This window comes from Dermatophagoides farinae, chromosome 4 (assembly GCF_024713945.1).
Source record: "Dermatophagoides farinae isolate YC_2012a chromosome 4, ASM2471394v1, whole genome shotgun sequence".
Lineage (NCBI taxonomy): Eukaryota > Metazoa > Arthropoda > Arachnida > Sarcoptiformes > Pyroglyphidae > Dermatophagoides > Dermatophagoides farinae.
Genome location: NC_134680.1, coordinates 5,047,996 through 5,075,786, shown reverse-complemented (window position 1 = coordinate 5,075,786; position 27,791 = coordinate 5,047,996). Strand labels below are relative to the sequence as shown.

Below are 27,791 nucleotides of genomic sequence, written 5' to 3'. Positions count from 1 at the left end.
ATCATTTGTAGTAGTAGTAGTAGTATATCACAGTGAACAACAAATAGTCAAAAAAAAATCACTTTTCGTTGTAGCAGCATGGAGCATGAAAGCGTGTTAGAAAAACGGCTCTTAATAATGCTCCTTTTTGCTTTCTACAGAATATGCTCGTATTTTGAATCATCATCCATATCATCCTGAAAAAACAATCAAATGAAGATCCGTAAAAATTGTGAAAATTTTACCATTAACCTAAAATGAATGAATATAATATACAGTGATGATTTTTTTCTGAAAAATTTTACAATTTTAATTTTGAAAAAATCCGAAATAAATATCGACCAACCAAAACACGATAGATTCACTGTAGTGACGGTTATGACCATCACCGGCACAAAGTTGAATTTTGAACACATATATCATTTTACTTTTCTTTTTGCATTTGCAATCATTGGCCGCGCCAAAAAAACAAATTGCGCGGCTATCCATTTCTTTTGGCGCGATTCATTCATGCATGCATGCATGCATGCGTGTGGCTTAATTCTGTAAATGAATTTTTTTTTTGTTTTGTTTCTTTTGCCACTAGATTGTGTTCCGTACATAAAAGATGTTACATAATTTAAAAAAAAATTTTGAAAATTTGGCCATTTCTTTTTTTTCGGAAATTAATTTCTATAATATATGTAGAAAAATAAAAATTGTTTAAATGATAAATCAAAGGAGGGAAGAGAAAAAACACAGTATATCTCACATTTTATATATGGACATATATAGGCCATAGAAAAAATTGACAAATTTCTTATATGGTCATACAGACAATTACAAATTCTATACCTATAAGCTCAAAATAATCATTTCATTCATTCATTCATTCATTCACCTCATTTCATTTCATTTGATGATGATGATGATGATGATGAGATTTTAGATTAAAATGTAAACATAATTTAGCATCTAAATCATCCCATGGTGATTGTAATTGATCGATATGAAAATCATAATTTAAATGTTTAACATTCGATGAATAAATAGCTAATAACGAATAATTTTGCCATTCAAAACGGTAATCTGACAATTTCATTGATGTTGTTGTTGGTCGTCGTCTTTGTTGTTGTTGTTGCTGCTGTTCGAATGTTATTGAATATGCGATTATAGCTTGTATTACATTGAAAACTTGATCTCCCGATGCAATTTGTACATCGAGTAATGTTCCTTGTGGTAGACAGGATTCTTGTTCCACATATATCTGAACGATTCGAACCATTCCTTTTGATGATGATGATGATGAATCGTTCGATCCGATTGGTTGAAAATCAACAGCAACATGGGTATTTGGTTCACTTTCGCTATTACTATTTATTGAATAAGATGATGATGATGATAATGATAATGATGATGATGAATGACTATATTCACAGCTATTTATTTTACTATCACAATAATTATCAGGATGTGGACCATGTTTTTCACGTCGTTTTCTATGGTTATGTTTCCGTCGTAATCGTCGACAACATTTACTACAACATGGATGTTTCCATTGTTTTCGTCGTCGTCGTGTTCGATTATTATGATTCGAATTGTTGGATGATGATGAATTTTCCTTTCCACAACCATGTGATTGTTGATTAGAATATCGAGCTATAACCATTTTATTCGATCCTAGTTCCATTAATGTACGCATTTTTTTCGAACGAATTTTTCGTTTCGGAATCTGATGTCTTATTACTTTTGTTGTTGATGCTGCTATTTTCATCAATGTTGATGATGATTTTTCCATTTTCGATTCTTGTTTAGTTCCATTCGGGTTTTGAGAATCACTGAGAATATCTTCGAAATTATCATTAAAACAGTGATTATCCAGCGATTCGGCTTTAATAATCTCGGATCTGTTCGGTAGCCAAATCTGTTCAGAATTCAATTTATCTTGTTGTTCTGTTTCCTTTTTACCATTATCATCATCATCATCATCATTATCATTGATTTTGATGGTTACATCGGTGGGCTCTGCAATAATAATCGTTGGTGATTCATTTTCTTTATTATTATTATTATTGACTAAAATAGCTAGTGTAGGTAGCTCACTAACATTGGTTGTTGTTGATGGTTGTGATGAATATAATGATGTTGAACCAGAATCAATCGATTGTCGGCCATCAATTTGTTCGTCCATTCCTGTAGTTATCACTGGTATTGCTGCTGTTGTTGATGATAATGATGGTAAACGTGATGCTGAATGACAACGGCGTACATTAATTTTTGCTTCATCTATCACGGTTAATCCTGGTGAATTATTACCCGATTCACTATAATCGGAACAACATTTATCATCCATAATTGATCGTTGATTTGATGATGAATATGATGGCTGTAATGATGATGATCGATGTTGTTGATTATGATTATGATGATTTGTTGGTGTTTTACAATCATCATTATCATCATCATCATCATTTGGTGATTGTTGTAATGGCTGTCCATCGATTGTAACGACAACATCCAATGTTGGATCATCATCATATGGATCATCAACAACAACATGATCATGATCATCATGATGTTTACCATTCTGACAACCATGATAATTATGATGAAAACGTTGATGTGCTAAACTATTAAAATGATTCTGCTGACGATGATGTTGTTCAACATAAGAATCGTCACGACTTTTACGTCGTCCCATTGCTGCCATCATAGATAATGGTGGTATAATTGCAGCTGGTGGTGATGATGGTGTTGAATTACATTCACTTTGAATATTAATTTTCGGTGTAACAAAATCCAGTTTTGTATTTGCCATTCCATCGCCACTAGTGATGGTGTTGCTGTTATTGTTGATGTTGGATGATCTATTGTTTGTCGATTGACCAAAATTATAACGACGATTATCACGATGATCATGATCATTGATAATATGATCATCATCAGAATCATCATCCCACATTTGTTTATTAATCGAACTAAGACAATGTTGAATCTGTATCAATGTAATGCCGGCACTAATCTGTCGATCACGTGCATATGCAACAACATCCATTATCCAACGCATCGATCGACAATGTTCATCTAATTGTGTTTGAAATTCCAACAATTGATTCAATCGAGCACGTGCTTCGGATACTTCACTTTTTGAGAATGCCTGAAAAAAAATCGAATGAATTTCAAAAAAAAACAAACAAAATTCATTGGGTTATTTATAATTACCTCTCGTTGTGCTTGTTGTGCAGCAATAATATCCAATTCTAACAGTGCTGATAGCCGCCAATATTGTCCAGTGAATCTTCGTTGATATGTATTCATATGAACTATATTTTTTTTATTGAAAAAATTTTTATAAATTTTCAGAGAAAAAAATTTACAAAAACAAACTTACTTAACTCAAATATTTTCAATGGTAAAAATAAAAGATCATCACAACGTGAATTAATATCAACATCTGATTGTGTTACCGAACACACCTCATCTGGTGGCGGTAATAATAAGATCAATGATACATTGCCATCTAATTCAATAATTTCAACTGTATAGATACGATGTGATTGAAGATGTTGATCTTCGGCCACACCAATTGATTGTAGAAAATGTGCAGCAGTATGTGATAAAATCTGTAAAAATTTTGTTAATTGTTGAAAATTCATTTTCTGACCAAATGTTAATCGTTGTGGTTTAATTATTGATGATTGTTGATTTGATTTCATCGTTGTAACCAATCGATTTACCGGCAAAGTATTTGGTTTTTCAATTCGTACATTTTTCATACATTCTTCTTCTTCGGATGGTTGTTGTTGCTGCTCTTCTCTTGTTTTGATGAATTTTTCTTCATTTACCATCGTTTCCTGTGATTGCTTTTGTTGTTCATTTTGATGTTGACATGCTAATTGAAAAAAATTATCCACAAAACCGGGTCCAGTTTGTGTCATTGGTGATGATAATGGTGTCGTAGTGCTTATCGTATCGGATGATGCTGTGTTTGGTGCAGCAAGAAAATTTGGCGAACATGATGTACCTGCACCACCGATATGTGATTCTTTACTTTTACGGGATATTGTTTCTTTCGATTCTGATTGCTGCTGCTGATGATTATGATTGCTATTGACTAATTGTAAATGTAACTGACTAACACTTGTTACTAATCGTTTCCATGTTTGCACATCATCACCGGCCGAATCTTTTTCATCCAATGTTCCAGTTATTTGATCATCGTTATTATCATGATGATGTTGATGATTATTTGATCGTGGTTTAAGACACATTTTTAATGCTGCCCATTCCTGTCGTGATACATGTGGATTATCACGTATTTTTGCAAATGGTAATATATTTGGATGGCTACGTCCAACTACCACTGACATCATATCAACTGATGATTTCAATTTTACATAAGCAATATATAAACCTTTATCAAGTTGACTATTACAAGCCTGATGATATTGCATCATTTCCTAATAGTAATATGTGGAGAAAATTCAATTAATCAATTTGTTTGTCATCGATTTATACATACATCAATCGTAGCGAATAGAATGTCACCAACAAGACGTGGTGGTGGTGAACCAATATCTGTAACAGAAATGCCCGAATCTGAAACACGTTCCGATGTAAACATATTAGTTGTTGTTGCTGCTATACGTTTCTGTAGTTTTGCCAGTGGTAACCAACGTACCGATAGACAACTAATCATTTTTGGTTCTGGTACGGAACGTATAGCACAAAGTACAACACTTCCTTCGGTATCACGTAATGGTTTATAATATATTTTACCAAGATCCACAATGCCCAATGAATTTTGCATCTGTTCAATAGCGAGAAGAATTTTCGTTCGAAATTGTGCAACCGTTGATGATTGTTGTGATTTTTCCAATTCTTTTCGAAAAATTTTTACATCATCCCATGTACAACAGGTGATTTTCAGTAGCCAATAAAAATCATTCTGTAATGTTGAAGGATATGAATCATCTATGAAATGAATGAATAAATATTTTAGATTAATTTTACATTTCATGAATAATAATATTGAAATACCGATTTCAATGATAGGAAGTACTTCTTCATTCGTAACCAAAACACGTTTATCCGTTCCATTATATACTAATGATGCTAGATAGATGGCACCACGTTTCATTGTTTTTTGAAATTTACTAGTCGAACCGAAAAAATTTCGAATACTTTTTCGTACTTTTTTCTGTGAACCAGATGTTGCAACACCTAGGCTATTGCTAACGGTGTTAGTGGTGGTCATTGTAGTTGTGGCAGTAGCTAGATTTCCGCCAAGTATTCCACCACTGCTACCTGTACTTGAAGTAGATATACCACCAATCATTCCGGATCCAACATTCAATGATGATGATGATGATGTTTGATCCAATTCGATTGATTTTCCTACAATTTATCCAATCATCAATTCAATTTAATCGATTTATGCATTTGAAAATGTTTGATAAAACATACTTTTATCAACATAATCACGTTGTTGTTGTCGTTGTTGTTGCTGTTGTCGCCATTCAACAATCTGATCGAATAATTGATCGATACGTGGAACACGATCTTCAATTTTTGAATGTTTTTTATCAATCGATCGCCATGCTAAATCATAACAATGAAACAATCATTATTTATCAATCAATTAATTAATTAGGCATTTATTAAAATTATTTACTTACTTGATGGCACAGATTGATTCATAAGTGGATAACAATATTCAGAATATCCTTTACAATTACCGGATGCGATTCGTACCTGATAACATTGTTCAGATTCTAAACGTTCGATAAGAAATTCATGTTTAGCACACATGTTTGTCATTTCAACACAGCCAATTATCGTTTCAAATTGATTTGAACTCCATTCGACTATTTGAAGTTCAATTACAGTATGGATTTAAAGACAATCAAACGTCCAATTACGAGAACAAAAATACAACGAGAATAAAAACGTGCCCATTAAAATTAATATTTAGAAGCCAAAAAAAACATACTTTTATATTTGGTTATTATCTGACGACGATGATCTTGTTGCAATCGAATAGGTGGATAATAATTTACCAACAGACATTCTGCACCGGCTACCTGTACATGTACGGATAATGGAGGTGGTGGTGGTTCTATACATTTATATTATTGCCGTTTTTTTTCATTTCATCATTTCATTTCGTTCCAAAAAGTTCGGGTGTAAGAGAGAAAGAGAGAGAGAGAGAGAAAAAAAAATATGAAAAAAAAATGAAATAGAAATAAGAATCATCATCATGAATGAAATTCGATATTGCATTTTGGGTGTAAATAGAATCGAATGTTTTGAGTATAATGGGTAGAATATGATTGGTGGTGGTTGGCTGGTTGAAGAAAAAAACAAAATTCCATTTATTGCCATATATTGACCATGTTCGTGAAGAAAAAAAATTCTTGTTTCATAATTTTTGTTTTTGACGGTAATATAATATTAATTTTTAATATCACAAAAAAATGAATGAATGAATGAATGTTTCCATTTTTTTTTCGTTAGCTTACTTGCTTGTTATTGACGGCTAATAATTTTTTTCCCTGTTTTTACGAGTTTGTGTGTGTGTGTGTGACAGTAGTTAACCGAAAAATTTTTTTTTTTTTTTTTGGAACGAAACGAAACAAAATCCACTTTTTTACATTTCTACTTTTAATGTCTTTTTTTTTGTTGATGATGATGATGATGACTTACTGTCTGACTTGGTTAGTATAGAGTGCATTATTGATTTGCTCATTTCCTTAATATTACATTTGAGATAATTTCATATTTTCGATGTAATGGAATAGAGAAAGAGAGAGTGGTAAAAAGATATTATGTGAAACCATAATCCTTGTAGTTTTTTTTGCTGTACAAAATTTCCGGTGTGCTAAAAAGATGTCCAAATATTTCGTTGATCAATTAGATGATGTTTTTCCTTTTTACCAAAAAACAAAAAATTTGTTGTTTTTTTGTCTTTTTTCGTGTTCTTTAAATAATGATTTTGATGATGATGATATAATGTTGTTGTAGCTAGAAAAAGAGAGGGACGATTCTAAAGAATCGATTCGAATATTATACGAATGATTGAATAGTTCATCACTTATACAATCCAGAATAAAAAAAAAAATGAAAACTACAATATAATATATAGATCGTCATCATCATCTTGGATCGTTTCAATGAATTCTTCTTGCCAATATCATCATCATCATTATTTTCCATTTTCTTAATTTTTTTTTCTCAATCATCTTCATCATCATTGTTTGTCCAATAAATACATCTGGCCAATATCAACAATAAGAGAAAAAGAAACTGTCGAAATTTTAACGTCAAAGTTAACTTCTTTGTGATGTTTGTTTTTGTTTTTTTTTTGTGGGTGGTGGTATACGAAGCGCACCAATAACGATCACAACAGCAATAACGAAATGAATGAACGAGAAAAAAGATTTTTTTTTCTCTCATAATAATGTGTTCCATAGAATTTCTTTTCTTGTTTTTTTTTGTTTTGTTTTGTTTTGTTTTGCATCTGGATCTATAGTTGTGGCTTGTTTGCCATCATCATGAATGGAAAATGGATGTTTTACTGAAAATGCCAGCTTTTCAAATATTGGATAGACTTTATTTGTGTGTGTGTGTGTGTGTGTATGTTTTTCACATATATGTCATATGATGATGATGATGATCATCATCATCATCACCATAATATTAATAATAGATTCACCAACCAAACTCAACAAAAAAAAGTGTCGCATTGAAAAGAAATTTCTATGATTATATAATAATGCGTGTGTGTGTGTGTGTGTGTGGGGTGGGTATTATTCATATGTCTGTCTGTTTATCTCTCTTTCTCTCTCTCAGTGTTTATTTTTTTTCACTCGTTTATTGGATCATTGAATTATTATTATTATAATCATTTTTGACTGACAAATAAAATACTTCAAACAAAAAAAAACAAAATTAAGTTGTGAACATAGAAAAATAGCCATAATTATCATATATATCATATATCATCAGTGATTTTGACATTTGACATTTGAACAAATCAAAAAAAAAATGTCATCTACATATGTTGTGGGTGTGTGGTCAGGTTTATTTTTTGTTTTTATTTTTAATTACAATATATACGTTATATATTTGATTTACAAACACACAAAAATAGACACACATAATGATTATATATACATGATGATGACTTACGTAATAAATCGAATCCTTTTTTAAGCCTTTGTAATAGTTTTAGACGTCTTTGCCAGAACATAATTTGTCGTTCTTTTTCCTATATATTTTTTTTTTTTTTTTGGGTAAACAAAAATAGTATGTCATTTTTTTATGTCAATTTTTTTCCGGTTTTTTTTCCCACCAAACCTTGACTAATGCTGAACTTAAATTACCGGTACCGGTTATTGTAGCTGATGATAATGGTTGTGGTGGTAGTAATGGACCACCACCGGTAATTGTTGGCTGTATTGATTGACGATGATAACAAGCTGTTAAATCATATACACAACGTTCAGCTTCAGATAATAATGATTGTAGATGCCTTTCACGGCTATGTCTATTACCAACTGATGAATGAATAAAATGAACAGTCAAATTCATTTTTCATTATTATTGTATTGAATTATTATTACACTTACAAAGATCACCTTCACGTGCAGTACATGATTGAAGATATTTAATTAATGGTAAATTCAACAACATTGTGGCAATATCTAATGTTGTAAAACCATCCGAATTCGTACTATTCACATCAACATTAGTTGTTTCAATGATCATACGTGTACGATCAAAATGTTCATTTTCAACAGCCGAAAATAATGCTGAAAAGAAAATGAAAAATGTTTATTTTTTTTTTGTAAACCGGAAACTTAGAGTTAATTATATATTAACACTTTGATGTCGATAACATACCTTGTTGATCGAAATTAAATTTACTTAATTTTTCCAATTTTTTTCTTTCACTTTTTTTAATACCAGTTGTTGTTACAGGTGTATGGATCATTGTTGAATTAATATCAATACTTAGATGACGTTTATCCGGTGATGAACAAATCGGTAAATATGATAATGATGATTGTTCATTATTATTATTCATTTTTTTATTTGTCGTTGTTGTCGTTAAAAATGCATTCGATGATGATCGATATGTTGACCATTGTTGTTGTTGTTGTTGTTGTTGTGGCGAATGATGATGATGTGGATAATGTAAATGATGATGATGATGATGACCATGACCACCAAATGGTGTTGTTGTTATCATTGGCAGCAAATAATTTGATGATGATGATAATGATTGGAACGGAAGTAATGAAGATGGTGGTGGTGAAATTGTATCATTCCAATCATTTTGATTAAAATTTTCTTGTTCTTCTTGTTGTTGTTGCTGTAACTGCTCTTGTTGTTGTTGTTGTTGATGATGAACACTCAATAAACTATCAACACTTCCGGTTCGTTTCATATTCGATTTATTATTATTATTATTATTTAATTCATTATTCATCTGTTTACCACTACCGGTCCATGCCCAACATGAACGATTTTGTTGTTGTTGTTGCTGATGATTATATGAATCATTCGATGACTGGCCAACGAATAGATAATTATTTTTTCCATTATTATTGATCATTGGACAGAATCCACCACCATTACCACTATAATTTGTATTATTATTCAATATTCGTTGACCATAATTATTTGTCCATAATTTTGTTAGTTTTTGAAAGCCTGAATTTTTTGTTCCTTTATTTGCACTATATTATCAGAGAATTTTTTGAATTTTTAAAGCGGAAAAATTTTTTTAAAAAAATTTTCCAAAAAAAATACTTACATGGAACTTTCTTTAGCCGAACCGGCCGATGAATTCGATGATACAGATTGTCTTGGTGAATGATTATTACTACAATTATTATTACAATTTGATGGTTGTTGTTGTTGTTCACAATTTTGACAACAAATACAACAACAACAACAACATTTACAACAACAATATGTTGTTGTTGCTGTTGCTGCTGCTGTTGATAATGGTGATAATGATGATGATGGAAAATAATTTTCATTATTATTATTTACTGGTAATGATTTTGATAATGTAACCATTATGTTTGACGATGTATTAGATGATGTAGTAGTAATGATGCCTTGTGTTGTTGTTGTTGTTGTTTTCACTAATGCTAGTGGGTGTGTGTGTGGTGGCGCTATAAGCTCATTAAAACAATAATTTTGATTATTATTCATCGATTGTTGCTGTTGTTGTTGTTGATGATGATGATGACAACAACATTGTATATCATTACAATCTCCAACATTATCATTTGTTGTTGTTGTTGTTGTGGATCCTAAATGCAAAAAAAAAATACGGAAATGAACGATTATTCGATATATCGATTATTATATCATTATTTCATCATTCATTCGTCGTCTTGTCTTTTTTTTCTTTTCAACTTTACACTTTACTACTATTTCAAGATTTTATTATTGAATTTTGTATTTAAAAAAATAATAATATAAAAGAAACTCTACATGGACATCTTGTCGTTGTGTAGTTTAGGTAGGTACAAACACACACACACAAATATTTTAAATTTTAATTTTTTTTTTCTTTTCAAAATTATGTGATTCAAGGTAAATATTTACAATTCATAACATACACATCAGTGAATATCAGATACAGAGAGAGAGAGAGAGAGAGAGAAGTTTTTCACTTTGACAAAAGATGTTTATAGAAGTAAAAGTGTTAATGTAATATGTGTATGTGTATGTGTGTTTGAATGTTTATATTTGCTTCAGGGATCGAATGATGAACTCTGAAAAACGAACGACTATTCTTATTCTGTTTGTTCCAAGGGGTAATAATAATGTGAATATATTGACAATAAAGTAGGGAGGAAAAAAAATAGTGGAAATATTTATTTTTCATTTTTCATTCTTTTTCTTTCACACTCTATTTCTTCTTTATTCGGTAAGTCGATTCACCTCGTCAAAATTTTTTTTTTTTTTTTTGAAGATGAATTATGGTGATGATGATGATGATGTTAAGATGATTTAAATCCGATCAAACGAAAATGACAGTATAAATAAATAAACAAAAAAAAACTTGATTTGCCTATTTGTCATGTGTGTATTTGTGTGTGTGTGTGTGTGTGTAAGTGTCAAGAAAATTTTTCTTTTCTCTCTTTTTTTTAATGTGCTAAAATTTAAATTTCAAATTTTTCAATCATCATAGAAACCTAGCGTTTTTGGGGAGAAAAAAAAATGCAAAATTTAATCAAAATTTTTTTCTCTCTCCTATTTCTACCGATAAATCTTCCAAATTTTTCTATTAACACTTTTAATGCCTGGATTTTTGAAAAGTTTTTTTTTTGCCATTGAATCTAGTGTTTAAAAAAAATAATATTTATGTATTATATATGTATGTCACAAAGAAAACTTGAAAATAAACTTTTAGCTGTAATATCATCATAAATTGTATATATCGCATTTAATGCCAAATAAAAAACTTACCCGATTGATTATCATTATGATGATGATGATGATGATGACAATGATGATAATGATGATTATGGCCATTCAAATCATTATTATGATCACCAATTATTGATTGATGATGATGATAATCTTGATTGATAATCGTTTGTGGTATCAATGGTTGTTGTTGTTGTTGTTGTAATTGTGCATTCAATATATTCAATGCCGGTGTTATAATTGCCGGTAATGTACGTGCACGTAACAATGGTGATGGTTTTCGTTGTTGTTTTTTATTTTTTCCACTACCATCCATTAATTGTTCCATTTTATTTATTTGGCTGTTATTTAAAAAAAAATCAGATCAAAATTACATTTGACAAGCAAAAAAAAAAATATTTTTTGGGTCATTTCAAATTTGTTCATATCGACAAAGAAGCGCCGAATAAAATAAAATTCCAATGACAAAAATGATGACATTTGATAAATGTTTTTTCTCCGTTGTTGTTTGTTTGGTTTAGGTTTGGTCATATGTGGAGAAAAAATGTAAGGGAAGAGAAATCCAATAAAAAAAATTTTTTTTTTTCATTTGAAATTCAATGTAGAATACACCCTCTTTCCATGACGCCTACCCACATATGTTCAGCTATTAATCAAATTTTTAGTTTGACCGTTTTTTTTTCATCTCATCAAAAAATTATTTATGATTAAAATTAAATTGGATTTCGTTTCCTCTGGTTTTGTTTTGTTGTTTTGGAACAACAACAGATTCTTTAGCCTAAATAAATAATGATATTAATTTATCAAATTTTTTGATTTAATTTTTAAAAAAATTTCGTTAAAATTTAAAAGCTTTTTTCGCTTCTGCTGCTGCTGTGAACTATTGCAAAAAAAAATGTCAAAAGTGACAAAACTGTCAATCCTGATGATGATGATGATGATGATGATATGATATTGTCGATAAGACAATGTTTCCATTTTGATTGCGTAACAAAAAAAAAATATTAAATTCCTTTTCATCCCTGAATGATTTTGACACAGAATTTATTTTTTTGGTGTCATTTTTGTTTCTGAATTTAATTTCAACAAATGATCTTGATGATAATGAAATTTTTCAACTCATTACTTTCTCATCATCATCATTATCATTTAGATTTTATTCACAGCAACAAATTTCTTGCCCAACAATACCGATAGGTGTTAATCAACATTTTTTTCTTTGTTTTTTTTACATTTAATGCCATTATCATTAATGGATAATATTCATCGGACAAATGTAATCATCATTATCATCATTGAAATGTAATATTGGTGATGATGATGATTTTTGTTGTGTCTAATGTATATATACATTGGTTTAATCATCATCATCATCATTATTATTAAAATTAGGCTAACAGTATATAACCATAGGGTTAATACTGTTAAACAAAGTGGATTGTGTGTGTGTGTGTGTGCATCTTTATTCTTTTTGCCTACTGTTCTTTTTTTTTGATATAATCATTTTTGATCCATTTTTTATGGATTACAAAAATAGTTATACAATTCATACAATGTACAAAAAATTTGGTTGAAAAGTTATTATATTCAAATGGAAATCGTCTTATTTGAAATCACAAAATATGGAATTAAATGTTCAATTGCTAACTTTTGTATCAATCTTGGTTGCACTCGCTCAATATAAGAGGATGATGGCGATTATTTTTTTTTTTATTTTTTACACAAAATTTCCATCTATTCATTCATTCAATCATTTTGTGGATCATTGACCATTTATTCATTCGGAATTTGATTTGGAAATCGAATCGGTTTTCATTATTATTATTATTAGTAGTACAACAATGTATAATACATCATCATTCAATTATAATCATTCAAGCGAAACAAACAGAAAAAAAATGAACAGAATATTCCATCTATACAATGGTATATGGCTTGGATGTGTATTCTTTGTTGTTGTGGTTTTTTTCTTATTGACAAATGTTTTTTTTTGCAAAATTTCCAAATCAAAATACAGACGTTAACCTAATACTATTTACGAACGATTCCGTTCCAGAAGAAAGTTCAACACTTGAATCGAAATTCATTTTTTTTTTTTTTTTTGACAATTTCACCTTTATTGGAAAAGTTCTTCGGAAAAAGTTTTCCAAAGAAAAATTCCCAGAACAATCACAAGGAATTATTGGTAAAAAAAACACCCATCATCATCATCATCATCATCATCACACGCACATGCAAAAACACATTTGTATCAGAGACAAATAAAAAAAAATGAATCAATTTTTTCTTTAATCAGAAAAAGATTGTCATAGTCGTGTTTGATGATGGTTTGATTGTCTCTACTTCCCTCTCTCTCTCTATCACCCTCACACTCAGAATTCAACAATTTGATTTTGTCACAAATAAAAAAAAATGTGAAAAAAGAATCAGATTTGAATAAAACTTTTTTTTTTATCGATTCGATTCTTTAGAAATTCATTCAATTCTTCATCTCTATCTCTTTTTGTCTTTCTCTCTATTTCTTTGTGTGTGTGTGTGTGTGTGTGTGTGTGTGTCTGTATGAGTGTTTGATTGTATTGTTCAAATTCAACACATTTATTATTTATTTATTATTATTTCATATGAATGACATATGGCTCTAGATTTGACATTTTATTTTTAGGCCACATATATCTTGACAATTCGTTCTCTCTTTTTTTATGTAAGTGGGTGTTTTTTTTGATGTCAAAACATTGATAATATATAATGATCATTGTGTGTATTTGTATGTTTTTTATAGACACATCAATCACTTTTTAACCTTTTAATATGTTTATATGATGAAATTTTTTTCCATTTTTTTTTGGTCTATCTCTCGATTGAATTATCATCAGTTTTTTTTCCAAAGTTGGAATCGAAAAAATATTATCATCATCATCATCATTTCTTATTATCATTATAATTGGATAAAAATTGTTGAATAATAATTTTTCAATCAAATCAAAATCACCACCAATGAGAATGCGGATGAGAACCTTGGAATCTACCCAAAAAAAAAAAAAAAAAATTCATTCCATGAAATACCGTATCACATAATATAAAATTTCACATTCATTCATCAAATTCATCGAACCATGATAAACGACAATTACGTAACATGCACAGACACACACACACACTGTATGTGAATGACGCACAAATACATCAAATCATCATAGCGAAATTAAAAAAAAAAAATTTTGAACCATATTTTTGTTGTTAATTTGCAATTAGATTGATAAATACTTGGGTATGATGATGATGCTGATGGTGGTGGTGGTGGTGTTGGTGTTGGTGGAAAGAACAACACTAAAAAAAACAACAACCAGAAAAAAAACCGAATCATAAAAAACTTTTCATTATTATTATTTAGGCCATTGTTGTTGTTAGTGGCTAGTTCAGCGTTTCCCAAACTTTTTCGGCAGCGAATTAGTGTTAGCAGTAAAATTTTGCTCGCGAATCTGTCGATGGGTCGAGGACCACAGTTTGGCAATAGCTTGTCTAGCTGACAACATCACCTAGACCCTTGGGTCGATCATCATCATCATCATCATCATCATTATTACGTCATTCATCATCATCATCATAAAAAATGATGAGAATTCAACTTTTTTTCGAATGAACAAAAAAAAACATACAAACAAACAAAAACTATTGTTTGACAGCCGAACAAATAGAAAAAGTTGAGATTTTTTTTTCTCATTTTGTTTTCGTTTTGTTATTCAAAAATTTCAAACTATTTTTTTTTGTGTGTGTGTGTTTGTGTTTATGTCTCTGTTTACAAAAAAACTAGGATCACTTCTTCAACAAGAATATTCAATAATGAAATGCAATGGCACAATTGTACATTCAGGTGATGAAATATATACTGGATTTTTTTTCTGGCTGCCCAAATGATCATGATGAATATGTATGTAATGTGAATAATTATGATCAATTGAGAATGATTGGAATCACACCAAATGATTCAAATTGAAATCTAATGATCTAATTTGATTAGATTTTCATTCAAACGATAATTATTATGACATGAAAGAATTGCTGAATTGAATGAAATTGAAATTTCAATACTTGCATTGAGAGACACTAACGTTTTTTTTTGACAAACAATTTCCATATCAAACAAAAACAAAAACATGGAGAGTGAGAGCGAATGAATTTTATTATAACCAGATCATCATCTTCTTCAATGTTTATTTTGCCGTGTTTGTTTGTTCTTCCGGTTGTTGTCATTTGATCGTTGTCCATTCTTTTCTTTTCTTTTTTTTTGTTTTTATGAATATTCTTGACGTGTTTTTTTTCTTGTACCTCAATATAGACAGTATATTGATGATTTATTCTTTTTTTGGGCTATGGAATAAATAATCAAACAAATAAAAAATATTGATTTAAGCAGAAAAAAAAGAGAGAATATGAATCAATTTTCGATTATTCAGAATTCTATTACAATAATATAAACAAAAACAACCACTGCTTTCATCATCATCATCATCATCATCAAAGACAATTTATCTTTGTTCCAAGTGAATATATTTTCATTGTTTGTCACTATATTTATAAATATATACGAAAATCGATTAATCATCTTGATCATCATCAAAATTAATTGATCGATCGATCAATTCAATTGATTAGCAATTATTCATAAAGTCAATTCATTCACCAAAAAAAAAAAAAAAAAAAAAAACACACACACACATAAATATACTAATAGACTAAATCATATTCACTTTTCGTGATAATAACAGTTATCTTTCATTCTTCATTTATTTTTTTCTGTTTTTTTTTTTTTTTTTTTTGATTAGGTAGACAGCAAATATTAAAAAAGAATGGAAAAGTTTTTTTCTTGGAACTTTTCATTCACCAACAAACCAGATAAAACTTGTTTGAAACCTTAAAAACCTTAAAATATGAAAAAGACATTTCTTTTTTTAGTGGTGGTGGTTTCTATGTTCACTTGAATTATATTTTTCGATTTTCTCTCTTTCTCTTTTCTTCTGCCATTTTTTTTTTCATTGATTCAAATCATAATCATAACCATAAACACGTCATCATATATCATCCAATTTTTTTTTCATCATCATAATGGTTCATTTTTATATGATGATAATGATGATGGATAGTCGATATGCAATGTATAAAAACAATAAACAATAAAGAACAAACAAACAAACAATGTCCAACCAACCACCCACACACGAATAATGATTTCAATTCGATCGATTTCAATTCGATTGAATTTTGTTTACATTCTTCATAGATAGAGTATGATGATCAAACATTATTTGTATTACTGAATATTCATCAAATTGGGATGTATTTGCATTTACACACACACACACACACACACACATACATTACATCGTATTCGATTATCAATTGTATCAATAAATGCAACTAAAAAAAAAAACAAAAACAAAATCAACATATTCTGTTTGTTGATTCCGTCCATTCATTTATATATATAGAATTAATCGAATGTATATAATCTGAATAGATTTTTATCTTCAATTAACTTTTCATTTCCATATCAGTACCATTCATTAAGTTTGTTTTTTTTTCTCTTTGGTAAATGTTGTATGTAATTTTTTTTCCATTTCCATGATCATATAATCAACAATTTTTTTCTGCTTCTAAATTTACTCATTTGTGTGTGTGTATGTGTGTGTGTGGTTGACTTTTAGCATTTTTATTTTATATAATGATAATGATGATGAAGATGAAAAGAATATTCTTGTTACGATAATAAAATTAAGAATCAAGATACCATCATCATCATCATCATCGTGATAATTATTTATTATTTTTAGAGTTTGTTTGTTTGTTTCTTTTGCCTAATATTAATAATAAACACATTCTCTTTTTTTATGACAGATGAGTAAAAGTAATTTGATAATTTCGCATAATTTACACGCACACACACACACAAACACACACGCGAACACATACTAGATGATGAATTTTTTCCTAAAGAAGATTCTTTTCACAACATAAAAACAAAACAATAAATTAGCTTGAAAATAAAAAAAAAATTGATGAAACAAACATTTATTTAATAAACAGACAGAAAAAAAGTTGAAGAATAAGAAGACCAGCAAAAGAATTGATGCTAGAATGGAATGGAATGGAATGTTGCCGCTGTGGTCAGAGATTTGTTTACATTCTACATTTGTGTTTGTGTAAGTTTGAATGGATCGAAATTTGTTCGGATAAGAATCGATTCTTGTTGTTGAAATTGTTTACCGAGTTTTATTTTTTTTTTATCGAGATTTTTTTATTATTTATGTTTGGTTTTTTTTTGTTTTGCCATTTTTTCTGTCTATATTTTTTTTTCATTCTCTATTTTTAGATTGAATAATTTTTCATTTCCATTTGTTGTTTTGTTTGTTGAATTCTCTCACAATCGAATTATTCTGTATTTTTATTTTTTTTTGTTTGTTTGATGATGATGATGATGATGATGATGACGTTCGGACAAAACAACACTCGACGGAACAAATGACCATTTATTTTTATATATATAGAATATATATCGAAAAGATTCGGGCAAAATTCAATTCTATTGAACAACGACAACGACAACGACAAAAACAACGACAACATGATTATGTTGATGGTATTTCCAAATGTTGCTGGCTCATCATTCATTTATACATTCAGTATATATCATATTTGATTTTTTTCAACACACACAAACACACACAGATACAACTAGATTGGCAATCAGACCAAAGTTTTTCTTTTCTTTTTCTTTTTGTGATTTGCTTCAATTTAATTTGATTTGATATTTGAATTTTCATCATTTTCAATTTCATTCTCAACACTTTCAATTTGTGTCCTTATATCGATTGATAAATGTTTGTGTGTGAAATGTGGTCCACATCAACAGTAAATAAGGAATTGATTAAATCAAATTGAACAAAAATCAATACATATGGTCAGAATTTTTTTTTTCTTTATATATTCATTTGTAAAGCCAATTTGTTTCGTATTTTTAACTCCAGTACTCTACCAGTATGATGATGATCATCATCATCATCATCGTGAACAATAACAATGTCGAGTTATCAAGTTATCAAATTCAAATCGAGTGTGAAATAAAAAATGACGATCGATAAAAACAACAACAACAACAACAACAACAAATTCCGCTAAACAATAGACATGGATCGAATTTATTCACTGCAGTGTTTTCAAGAATTTTAGTTTACCATACGGTTTCTATTTTTTTTTGTGCATCATTGTTTCGAAAAAGATATTGTTGTTCTCTCCTGTTGGATTTATTTTATTTTTTTTGTAAAAAAATAAATCTCTGACAAGGTCAATTGTTGTCAAATAAAAAATGATGATGATGATGATAATATCCATCATCATCATCATCATAGAATTATAAAATATAGAATTATGAAACATAATAGAATATATATAAAACAAACAAACAATAATGTTGTTACTGAAATTCAAATACAATATGATTGGATTGGATATTTTTTAAAAAAAACTTAGTGATAACAACAAAAATGGGCAAGAATCCAATATAACATATATATACACTATTATGATCAGCGACGTATAATTTTCTTCTTTTTCTTTTCTAGTATCTCAAACCCATTTTTTTTTTATTTTCATCAACTACCAAAGCAAAAATTCATTCAATTCAATTCAATTGGATGATATAGAAATTTTGAGAAAATTATCATGTGTCTGTGTGTGTATATAATTTCATGTTACAAACAACAAAAATTATCTACTATAGTCTTGAATCTAGATGTAAAAAAAAATTTCCAGGAAAAAATATCCCGGGAATTTTCCTAGAACATTATTATTTCATATACACATTATTATGATTATTATCATAATAATGTCATACAAAATTTCTATTTTGGCTTATCATTTTCTATTCACATCATTCAAAAGAAATATATAAAAATATTTCTACCACCGTGGCAGCACTACTATTTTTTTTTATTTTATTCAAAAAAAAAAAAAATTCTTGAAAATTTTTCTACATGTTTTTCTTCACCATCATCTTCTTCTTTTTTTTCTCCACTCCACATACTCACACTTACACATAAACATTTTTAAAAAACAAGGGAAAAAAATGAAAACATAACAAGAATTTGTTTTTCATTTTTTTTTTGTTGTTTTCATTGATTTTTTCATTTTTTTTTTGACACATCAAAAAAAAGAAAACAAAAACCCGGTATATGCTTGATCATAAGACTCGTGTGTGTGTGTGTAGAAAAACAATCAATAAACATTATCGGATAAAAACAACAACAACAACAACAACAACAAATATGAGTGTGTATGTGTTTCACAGCATCTTTTTCTTTTGAAATGATTCATTTTTTTACACATTTCATGGAAAAAAAAACAAAACAGAAAAAAAATCCGAATAATTCAACATTCATTCATTCATTCATTTTTTTGTTGATATAAACTTGATTTAAACTGTTAATATGAAATGAAAAATTATTACATGAAAATATCAAATAGGCCTGATAACCGAATACCCGATATACAGATATATTATAAATAACATTAGCTTGACAAGTGGACATTTGCCTCTGGTTCTTTATGTGATGTGTTGCAATGAGGAAAAAAATGATAATAATAAAAATGATCCTGAAAATAGTAATAACAATAACCGAAATTTAATCCCAAATAAACTGTGTATGTGTATGTGTGTGTGTGTGTCATAAAATATGTCAGATACCGACCTTTGATTTTTTCTCCAGTGTGTATGTGTGTCCGATAATCCTAACCTATTAACACCATTTTTTTTTGACTTGTTTCAACAATTTTTTTTTCAAACTATTTTCATGTTGTAGCAGGTGGGTTCCATGTCTTAGATTCTTTAGTTTTTTTTTTGTTGTTTTGTTTTTGGATGATAATTAATTGGTTGACTGACCGGTCATTTTATTTTTTTTTTGTTTCCATTAACAATAAATTATAACAAATTCTGTCGGATTCGATTGACAATTAATGAGTTTGTAATGATTGGCACTGTGTGTGTCTGTGTGTTTACAAAACAAATTTCAAGCTTTCATTTTCAGAATTGTATCCGGCCCAATATACTAATGATGACCATAATTTTTACATCAAGTCGGTGGTTACTTTTCACAAGAAAAAATTAAGAAGCAGCAAAAATTAGCGCCAAAAAGCTACGTGTTTGTGTGAATGATGGTTGTTCCATAATGAACCGGATGACAAATTGGAACCAATTTTTTGTTTTGTTTTGTTTTTGTTGTTTATTTCTTAAATGTTGGCCGCAATCATCCATTATTTCAAGAATTTCCAGGATGAGTTAAAGAAAAAAATTGATTATCGCAAATTAGATGGGGAATTATTTTAGTAAAAGTCATGGTATTAGTTAAGAAAAAATGATTATACTTATTTAGAGTAATTTCAATGTTAAAATCAAAATGTCCAAACATCCGTAAAAATAGTGTTAAAAGCTAAGAGGCTTTTTTTTAGCTGATGATTTTTTTCTCCATTCTGACCATTTATTATTTGAAAAGCTATAAAAAGTTTGCAGAATGAATCAGATAGTAATCGAAATAGAAAGAAAGAATTGCAGAGAAAAAAGTAAACCTTTCAAAAACGAATAGAAAGAGGCAACTGTCAAATGTTTATCGATTGAATCAATCAATCGATTGTAGATCGAAGATCATTATGGTCTTTTGATTGGTTTTGTTTTAGACAACAAAACAAAAATAAAAAATAAAAATAAATGAAAATTCGCCCAAAACAAAAAAAAATTCACAATAATGAAGATTAAAGATTACTTGAAACTGAATTCTTTGTTGTTTCAATGAGAATAGAATCAAATCGATTACACACACACATAAGTTAGCTGTTACCGGAATATATATATATTTTTTGCCAGTTTCAATGACCGATAATATTGCATTTTTTTTCTTGATCATTGACAATGTCTGATTACATTTTTATTTTTTCATTGCCTGTCAAGTATTCAACTTTGTTGACATTTTTTTTTCTCTTTTTTTCTCTTTTTTTTCTCTTGTCTAACTCTCTCACTGATCTGTCCACAAAGATCATCATTATTAAAATGTCACGCTATGTGTATGTGGGTGTTATAACCTTTTTTTTCTATTAAGCTAATTTTCTCTTCTTTTTTTTGGTTTGTTTGTCTTTATTACATAAAATGACACATTATATATGATATATAATCACAAATGAAAAAGTTGAATATTAAAATATGTGGTGGGCAGATTTCTTGATGCATGTATATGGTAAATGGATAAATTTCAATTGAATCAAATTAATTGAATGGAAAATAAAAAAACAAACTTACTTTTTACGTTTTTTCTTTTGAAAAACACGTTTTATACGTATAAGTAGAAATGCAGCACGATCCATGCTTAATGATGATGATGATGATGGTGTTGGTGATGAACGATATGCTGACTGATGGTGTTGTTGTTGTTGTTGTTGTTGCTGCTGCTGCTGTTGCTGTTGCTGTTGCTGATGATGATAATAATGATGATGATGATGGTAATGAGGATCATGAATGATTGATGTCATCATTGTTGGCATTGGTGGTTGTAATGGTGGTGATGGTGGTGGACATTTTAGATTTGATGTCATCATCTGTATAGGTGATGTTGAATGTGATGATGATGATGATAATAATAATAAAGGTACTTGTGGTGGTGGTGATGATAATGATGGACGATTTGTTGACGTTATCATTTTTGTCGACGAAGACGACGACGACGACGATGTTGTTGTCGTTGTCGTTGTTGCTGTTGTTGTTGTTGTTGTTGTTGTTGGAGAAATCATCTTGTAATTGTCCACTTGAAATATGGATCGGGAATTGTTCGCGATGATAATGACAATGTGGACACACTAATGAATAATCACATAATTTGTTTGAAATTGGCCATTGTAAATGAAAATGGGAGGAAAAAATTATATAATTTAATTTAACACTTTAACTGCTCAGTAAAGATTCTCATTTTTTTTCTCTGATAAATGTGTGGAGAATGCATTTTTTTTGAATTCAAATGGAAAAATTGAAATTTACCATTAAAACAACAACAACACACAAGAGAACAATATTCATAATCTAAATACACAGATTGCTGTCGAATCAAAGAATGAACAAATTTTCTCTATTACCCATTATTATGATGGAAGAAGAATGAATGAAAATATTGTGTAACCAAACACCAGAAAACACATACACACGCACATACACACACACACAGACAACCGTCAAACAATTCTGCATTTTATGGTTTTTATCCACTAAAAAAAAACGCATGCGTTATATAGAATCTGAAAATTTATGATGGTAGTTTTGAACTATTGAAACCCATATACAGAATCATTGGTTATTATTATTATTTCCTTTTCAAATAAAAAACATTTAGTATAGTGATCAAAATTTGTAATTTCCCTGTGAAAACAACAACAACAACAACAACAAAAATTAAAATCACTAGCCAATTAAAATTACTATAAATTTGAAGAATTTGATTTTTTTGATCATTGAAAAAAACAGATTTTTTCCGAAAAAGGATTAGCAAGTAGAATTATTATTTAAAAAAAAACTTAAAACCGTTTGATTTGATCAAAATAATTCAGTGATAATGATGACTGTTTTTTTATTGATTTTATGCCCCACCTCCCCCCACTCCCGGCACTTAGCTTTAGGCTAATTATATTTCCTGTGCACACACACACACACACACACACACACATATTAGCCCCTGAAAAGTTTTCTTCACTGTCATAATTTATTCATAACATTTGTAGCATTTGTATTTGTGGTGTTTATGGAAAAAATTCCTTGAAAAAATTTAAATTTCAGAAAAAAAATTCAATAGATAAAATGATTTTCAAAGAATAAATTATCAAATGTGTTTGTTTGTCGACATTGTTGATGGTGGTGAAGATTTTTTTCTTTTTTTTAATTTTGATTTTCATTCACTAAACTTTTAGAGTTTCTAATTTCAGAAGAAAAAATTCGATTTTTGTTGCTATTTTTCTCACCATACTACTGCTGCCAACATTCAAATTTAAAATCAAAAACAATCCAAAATTAACACTTAGAATTCCATGTTAAATGTATAATAAATATGGAAAATATGCCCTTCCTAAGTATTAATCGATTATTCTTATTATTATTTTTATTATTATTATTATTATTATTGTTATTGTTGTTGTTGTTTTTGGATTCAATAAAAATAACAACAACAACCGTTGCTGTAGTCATCGGAATCGGATTATTACATATACCATATATAGACTTTTAACATTTAAATTAGCCCAAAAAAAAGAATTGAATTGAACAACAACAAGAACAACATGAAAAAAACAACAAAACAAACAAATAATGAACCATAGTCAACTAAGCCAGAAAAGAAAATGTGAAGAAAAAAAAAATCTTAAATGAAAACAGACGCACACACACACACTGTGTGATGAAAAAAAAAACACAAAAACAACCGAGACCTAGGATTTTTTTTAAGAAATTGAAATTTTTACAAATAAAAAAACAAACAAAAAAAAACGGATATTTTTCTGTCTCATTTGCATAGAATAATGATAATCATAATTATCATCAACAACAACTGTGAAAACATGGAAAATTATTTTTATTTGTTTTGTTTTTGAAAGTTAGAATTTCTAATTTCATTATTCAAGCCCAAGAAGAATACATACAGAATCAATTTTTTCATTTTTTTTTCTTCATCTGTGTGACGTAAATCGAAAAATAATAAAACATCCCAGAATAGTGAGGAAAAAAATACGTTTTTCAAAAACGATGATCAATACAATCCTGACAACGGCACTAATTCATTGTGTAATGTCGTTGGCCTAAATATTTATCATTTCAATATGATGATGATCATTGATAATTATTGAATGAACATTGTTTTTTTTTCACATTTCACAATAGTAAAGAATAATAGAATAGAAAAAAAAATAATCCTATAGTGATACTGATTAGGCTAACTATTAGATGGCTAAATAATCAAAATTTAGTCTATAGAAAACATACATTTAATCACACAGAAATACAGATAGTGATTGTAATAAATTCTTTTGGTTCAAGATAAACGACAACAATGACAACAACCATAATATATAAATTGAATTTTAACGGAAAAAAAGGAGAATTGTTTATCTTTTTTTTTTCCTTTTCCACTGTATCCAGGGTAAAAAATGAGCTAGAGTGCAAGAGAGAGAGAGAGAGAGAGAATTTTTTTTTTGTTTCTATTTCATTTCGTCGAGATTTCATTATCAGCATCATCGTCATCATCATCATCATCAGTATCAGCATTGTATTTTTTAATACTATTTTTTTCGTAGAATGAAAAGAAGAAGAGGATGAATGATTTTTTTTCATTAAAATTCATTTTATATCATTTCCATTATGTTATTCTGTTGTTATTATCGTAATAATAATGAGAATTTAATCTGAAACAACATGAACAACAAATGAACAAATAAAACAGAAATAGACAAACGAAAAAAATCTACCTGACATATTGATTATTTTTTGTATGATTCTTTATACTGCTGAAATCCATTTGATGATAATGATGATTTTAATTTTTTGTTGTTGTTGTTGTTGTTTCTAGATCTTTATACAACTGCTATTTGTTTGTTTGTTGTCAGTGGGGGTAGTAGTGGCAGTAGCAGTATTCATTTCCATTTCCATTTCCGTTTTTTATTTGTTGATTATTCTCGTAAATGGTAATTTGCATTTGGATTACCGATGAACAGTTGAAATTGAAGTTTTTTTCTGTTTTGTTTGTTGTTGTTGTTGTTGTTGTTGGGTAAACCATAAATTTTAATATCATACAACTCTATCCCATTATTTGTTATTGTTCGTCTGTTTGTTTGTTGTTTCTGTTCGCAGACAAACAAACAAACAAACAAACAGACAGACAATAACCATTTAGTAGAATTTTTTTTTGTTTTTTTCTTGAAAAATTTATATTATGAAACACGTCTATGAATTACCACTTTTTTTTGGTCATTATTAAAAAAGTCTGTGCTTTTTTTTGTTTTAGAATACGCAATGACAAGAAAAAATTTATTAATTAATTTCATCATTATGAAATGACACAAAAAAAATGACACACATTACATTCCCGGTGGAACCATAGGATTCAGTTCCTTAAGCTAATATATCATGTATTTGTCGATCTGGTTCGAACAGCAGGAACAAAACGACAACAACAACAACAACAGAATTTACTCTTAAATTTAATTTTATGAATTCTTTCATTCGTTTATTCTCTAAATTAAAGAATGTATGATGCTGTAAAAATGAATGAATGATCAAAATAGCCATAACAATAATAATAAAAATTGACGAATACAAAAAGAAAATTGTTGTTTTTCTTGTGTGTGTGTGTGTGTGTGATCAGCAAAAAAAAAACAAAAAAAAATTGGACTTTGAAAATGGTGTGAATTTTTTTTATTACTTGTTGTTGTTGTTACTGGAAACTCGAATTTTTTTTCCTAGCCTCCATCCATTATTCACCATCGCTAAATAACGATGATGAGTAATGAATAGAATAACAACAACAACAACAACGACAACAACAACTACAACGACAATAAACTCGTTTGAATACCAAATGGTGACAATTGTTAGAATTGTGAAAAAGAAAATGATGAACAAATAGTTAAATGTGGTTATATATATGGGTAGTATAGTTACCGGATGATGATGATGGTGATGGTTACCCGGACAATATTGATTGTATATGAGAGATCGAAAAACCCGTAAAGGATATTAATTTGTTTTTGCCAATTCCCAATAAAAAGGAAAAAAAAATCGATAGAAATTTTTTTTGTTTTGTTTTGTTTTCTTCCCTACAAAACAACAATTCAAACAAACAAACAAATAATAGATTAAATTAAACTTTTTCCGTCTGTATAGAATATACAGACAAACACATGAGGAAAGAGAAAAAGAGATAGAGAGAGAGACCATTAACACCGTTTTACAATCGATTTATAATTAAAGGGATAGAAATTTTTTTCAATTTAAATGTTGCCGGGTTATTTATATATATATATATGAGGCACAGGCTACACCTTTTTGTCGTTATAAATAGCGAGAGAGAGAGAAAGAGAGAAAAAAATTCATTACAATCATTTGATTGATTATTTTGTTGTTGTTTTCATGCGTGAACGAATCCTAATCAACTACAACAACAAATCGATAATGAATTTATTGATTGAATCGATTTCGATAATACCTTTGCGTCCATTGTGTGTGTGTGGGCATCATTCATATATTCCTGTGTTCAGAATCAATAAATATTCTGGTGAGTTTTTGAATCGAATCGATTTAAAAATTTCAAACCCACACACACACACATGATATTTCTATTATTGATACTTTTTTCCAACTCAATCACCGGCTGTTTGCTGGTGTGTTTAATATGCCTGAAATATTCATTATTCGTTCATGCAATTGTTTGATATATTTATTTTAATTTAAAAATGGCGTGCATATGTGTATGTGTGTTCAAGTGAGAAATACAGAATTTTTTTTCAAATGCTGATGTAATGTATGTAAATTATAATGGATATTTTTTTTTACTCTTTCTCATCCGATTCATTCATTTGATGATGTTTTCATTATTTTATTTACCAATCGGAATAATCAAATTCATTTACACACACACACACATTAATAATTATAATCGAAATGAATTTCCGTTTCCGAATTTTCACGGAATTTATTAAATATGATGATGATGATGATTTTGTACATTCTTCCTTTTCTTCATCAAAAAATAAAAAAAAATAAAAAATAAAACCACCACCATCATACAACAGGCAACAAAAAAAACCCTCAATCATTGATTATTATTCTCAATGTGTGGAAATAAAAAAAAAGACATTATCAATGACAAAGAATTGTTCGATCTCTTTCTCTCTTCATGTGTGTAAGTGAATGCGAGAAAAAAACCACAATTTCACATTAACAATGATAATGATGATCGGTAAATTGATTTTTCGTTCTTATGTTCGTTATGTGTATGTTTTTTTTTGCAGCAAACCACAAAATTATTATCATTTTTTTTTGGCAAATGATGATGATTGAATGACGACGACGATGACGACGACGACTACGGCAAAAAAAAAAACAACGGATGAAGCGGCATTTTCAGTTTCTATATATAAATGTGTGTCTGTGTATGTTTTTCTCTTGATTTCATGTTTTTTTTCAAAGAATAAGAAAATTGGCTTGATTCTTTCTCTCATTTTTTTTGTTCATCTTTCATCCTGTTTCCATTTACGTTTTGTCTTTTTTTCCAAATTACTTTCTTTCTTTCTTTCTTTCTTTTCTTTTCATT

The 27,791-nt window shown here is 28.9% G+C and overlaps 1 protein-coding gene across 2 annotated transcripts; it reads right to left on the bottom strand.

Moving 5' to 3' along the window:
- Positions 1-626: 626 nt before the first annotated feature.
- Positions 627-22,466, bottom strand: wake (ankyrin repeat and fibronectin type III domain containing protein wide awake). 2 transcript variants are annotated; one of them, XM_075730340.1, is made up of 16 exons: positions 21,752-22,466; positions 11,452-11,753; positions 9,779-10,286; positions 8,863-9,701; positions 8,589-8,771; positions 8,317-8,516; positions 8,149-8,227; positions 5,951-6,076; positions 5,637-5,825; positions 5,425-5,559; positions 4,999-5,355; positions 4,481-4,932; positions 3,350-4,418; positions 3,181-3,281; positions 2,066-3,115; positions 627-1,983 (listed from the first exon to the last, which is right to left on the bottom strand). In XM_075730340.1, exons 1-16 carry the CDS (start codon positions 22,237-22,239, stop codon positions 1,969-1,971), a joined length of 6,093 nt encoding a protein of 2,030 aa, XP_075586455.1. In that variant the 5' UTR covers positions 22,240-22,466; the 3' UTR covers positions 627-1,968. The 2 variants fall into 2 exon arrangements, with proteins under 2 accessions (XP_075586455.1, XP_046908127.2); XM_047052171.2 differs by having other exon boundaries at positions 627-3,115.
- Positions 22,467-27,791: the final 5,325 nt, after the last annotated feature.

Coding starts and splice junctions, on each gene's coding strand:
- wake (XM_047052171.2), bottom strand. CDS start 22,239: ATGATTTCTCCAACAACAACAACAACAACAACAACAGCAACAACGACA. Junction 4,933..4,998: donor ACTTCCTATCATTGAAATCG/GTATTTCAATAT, acceptor TTCATTTCATAG/ATGATTCATATCCTTCAACA. Junction 4,419..4,480: donor TTCTATTCGCTACGATTGAT/GTATGTATAAAT, acceptor TATTACTATTAG/GAAATGATGCAATATCATCA.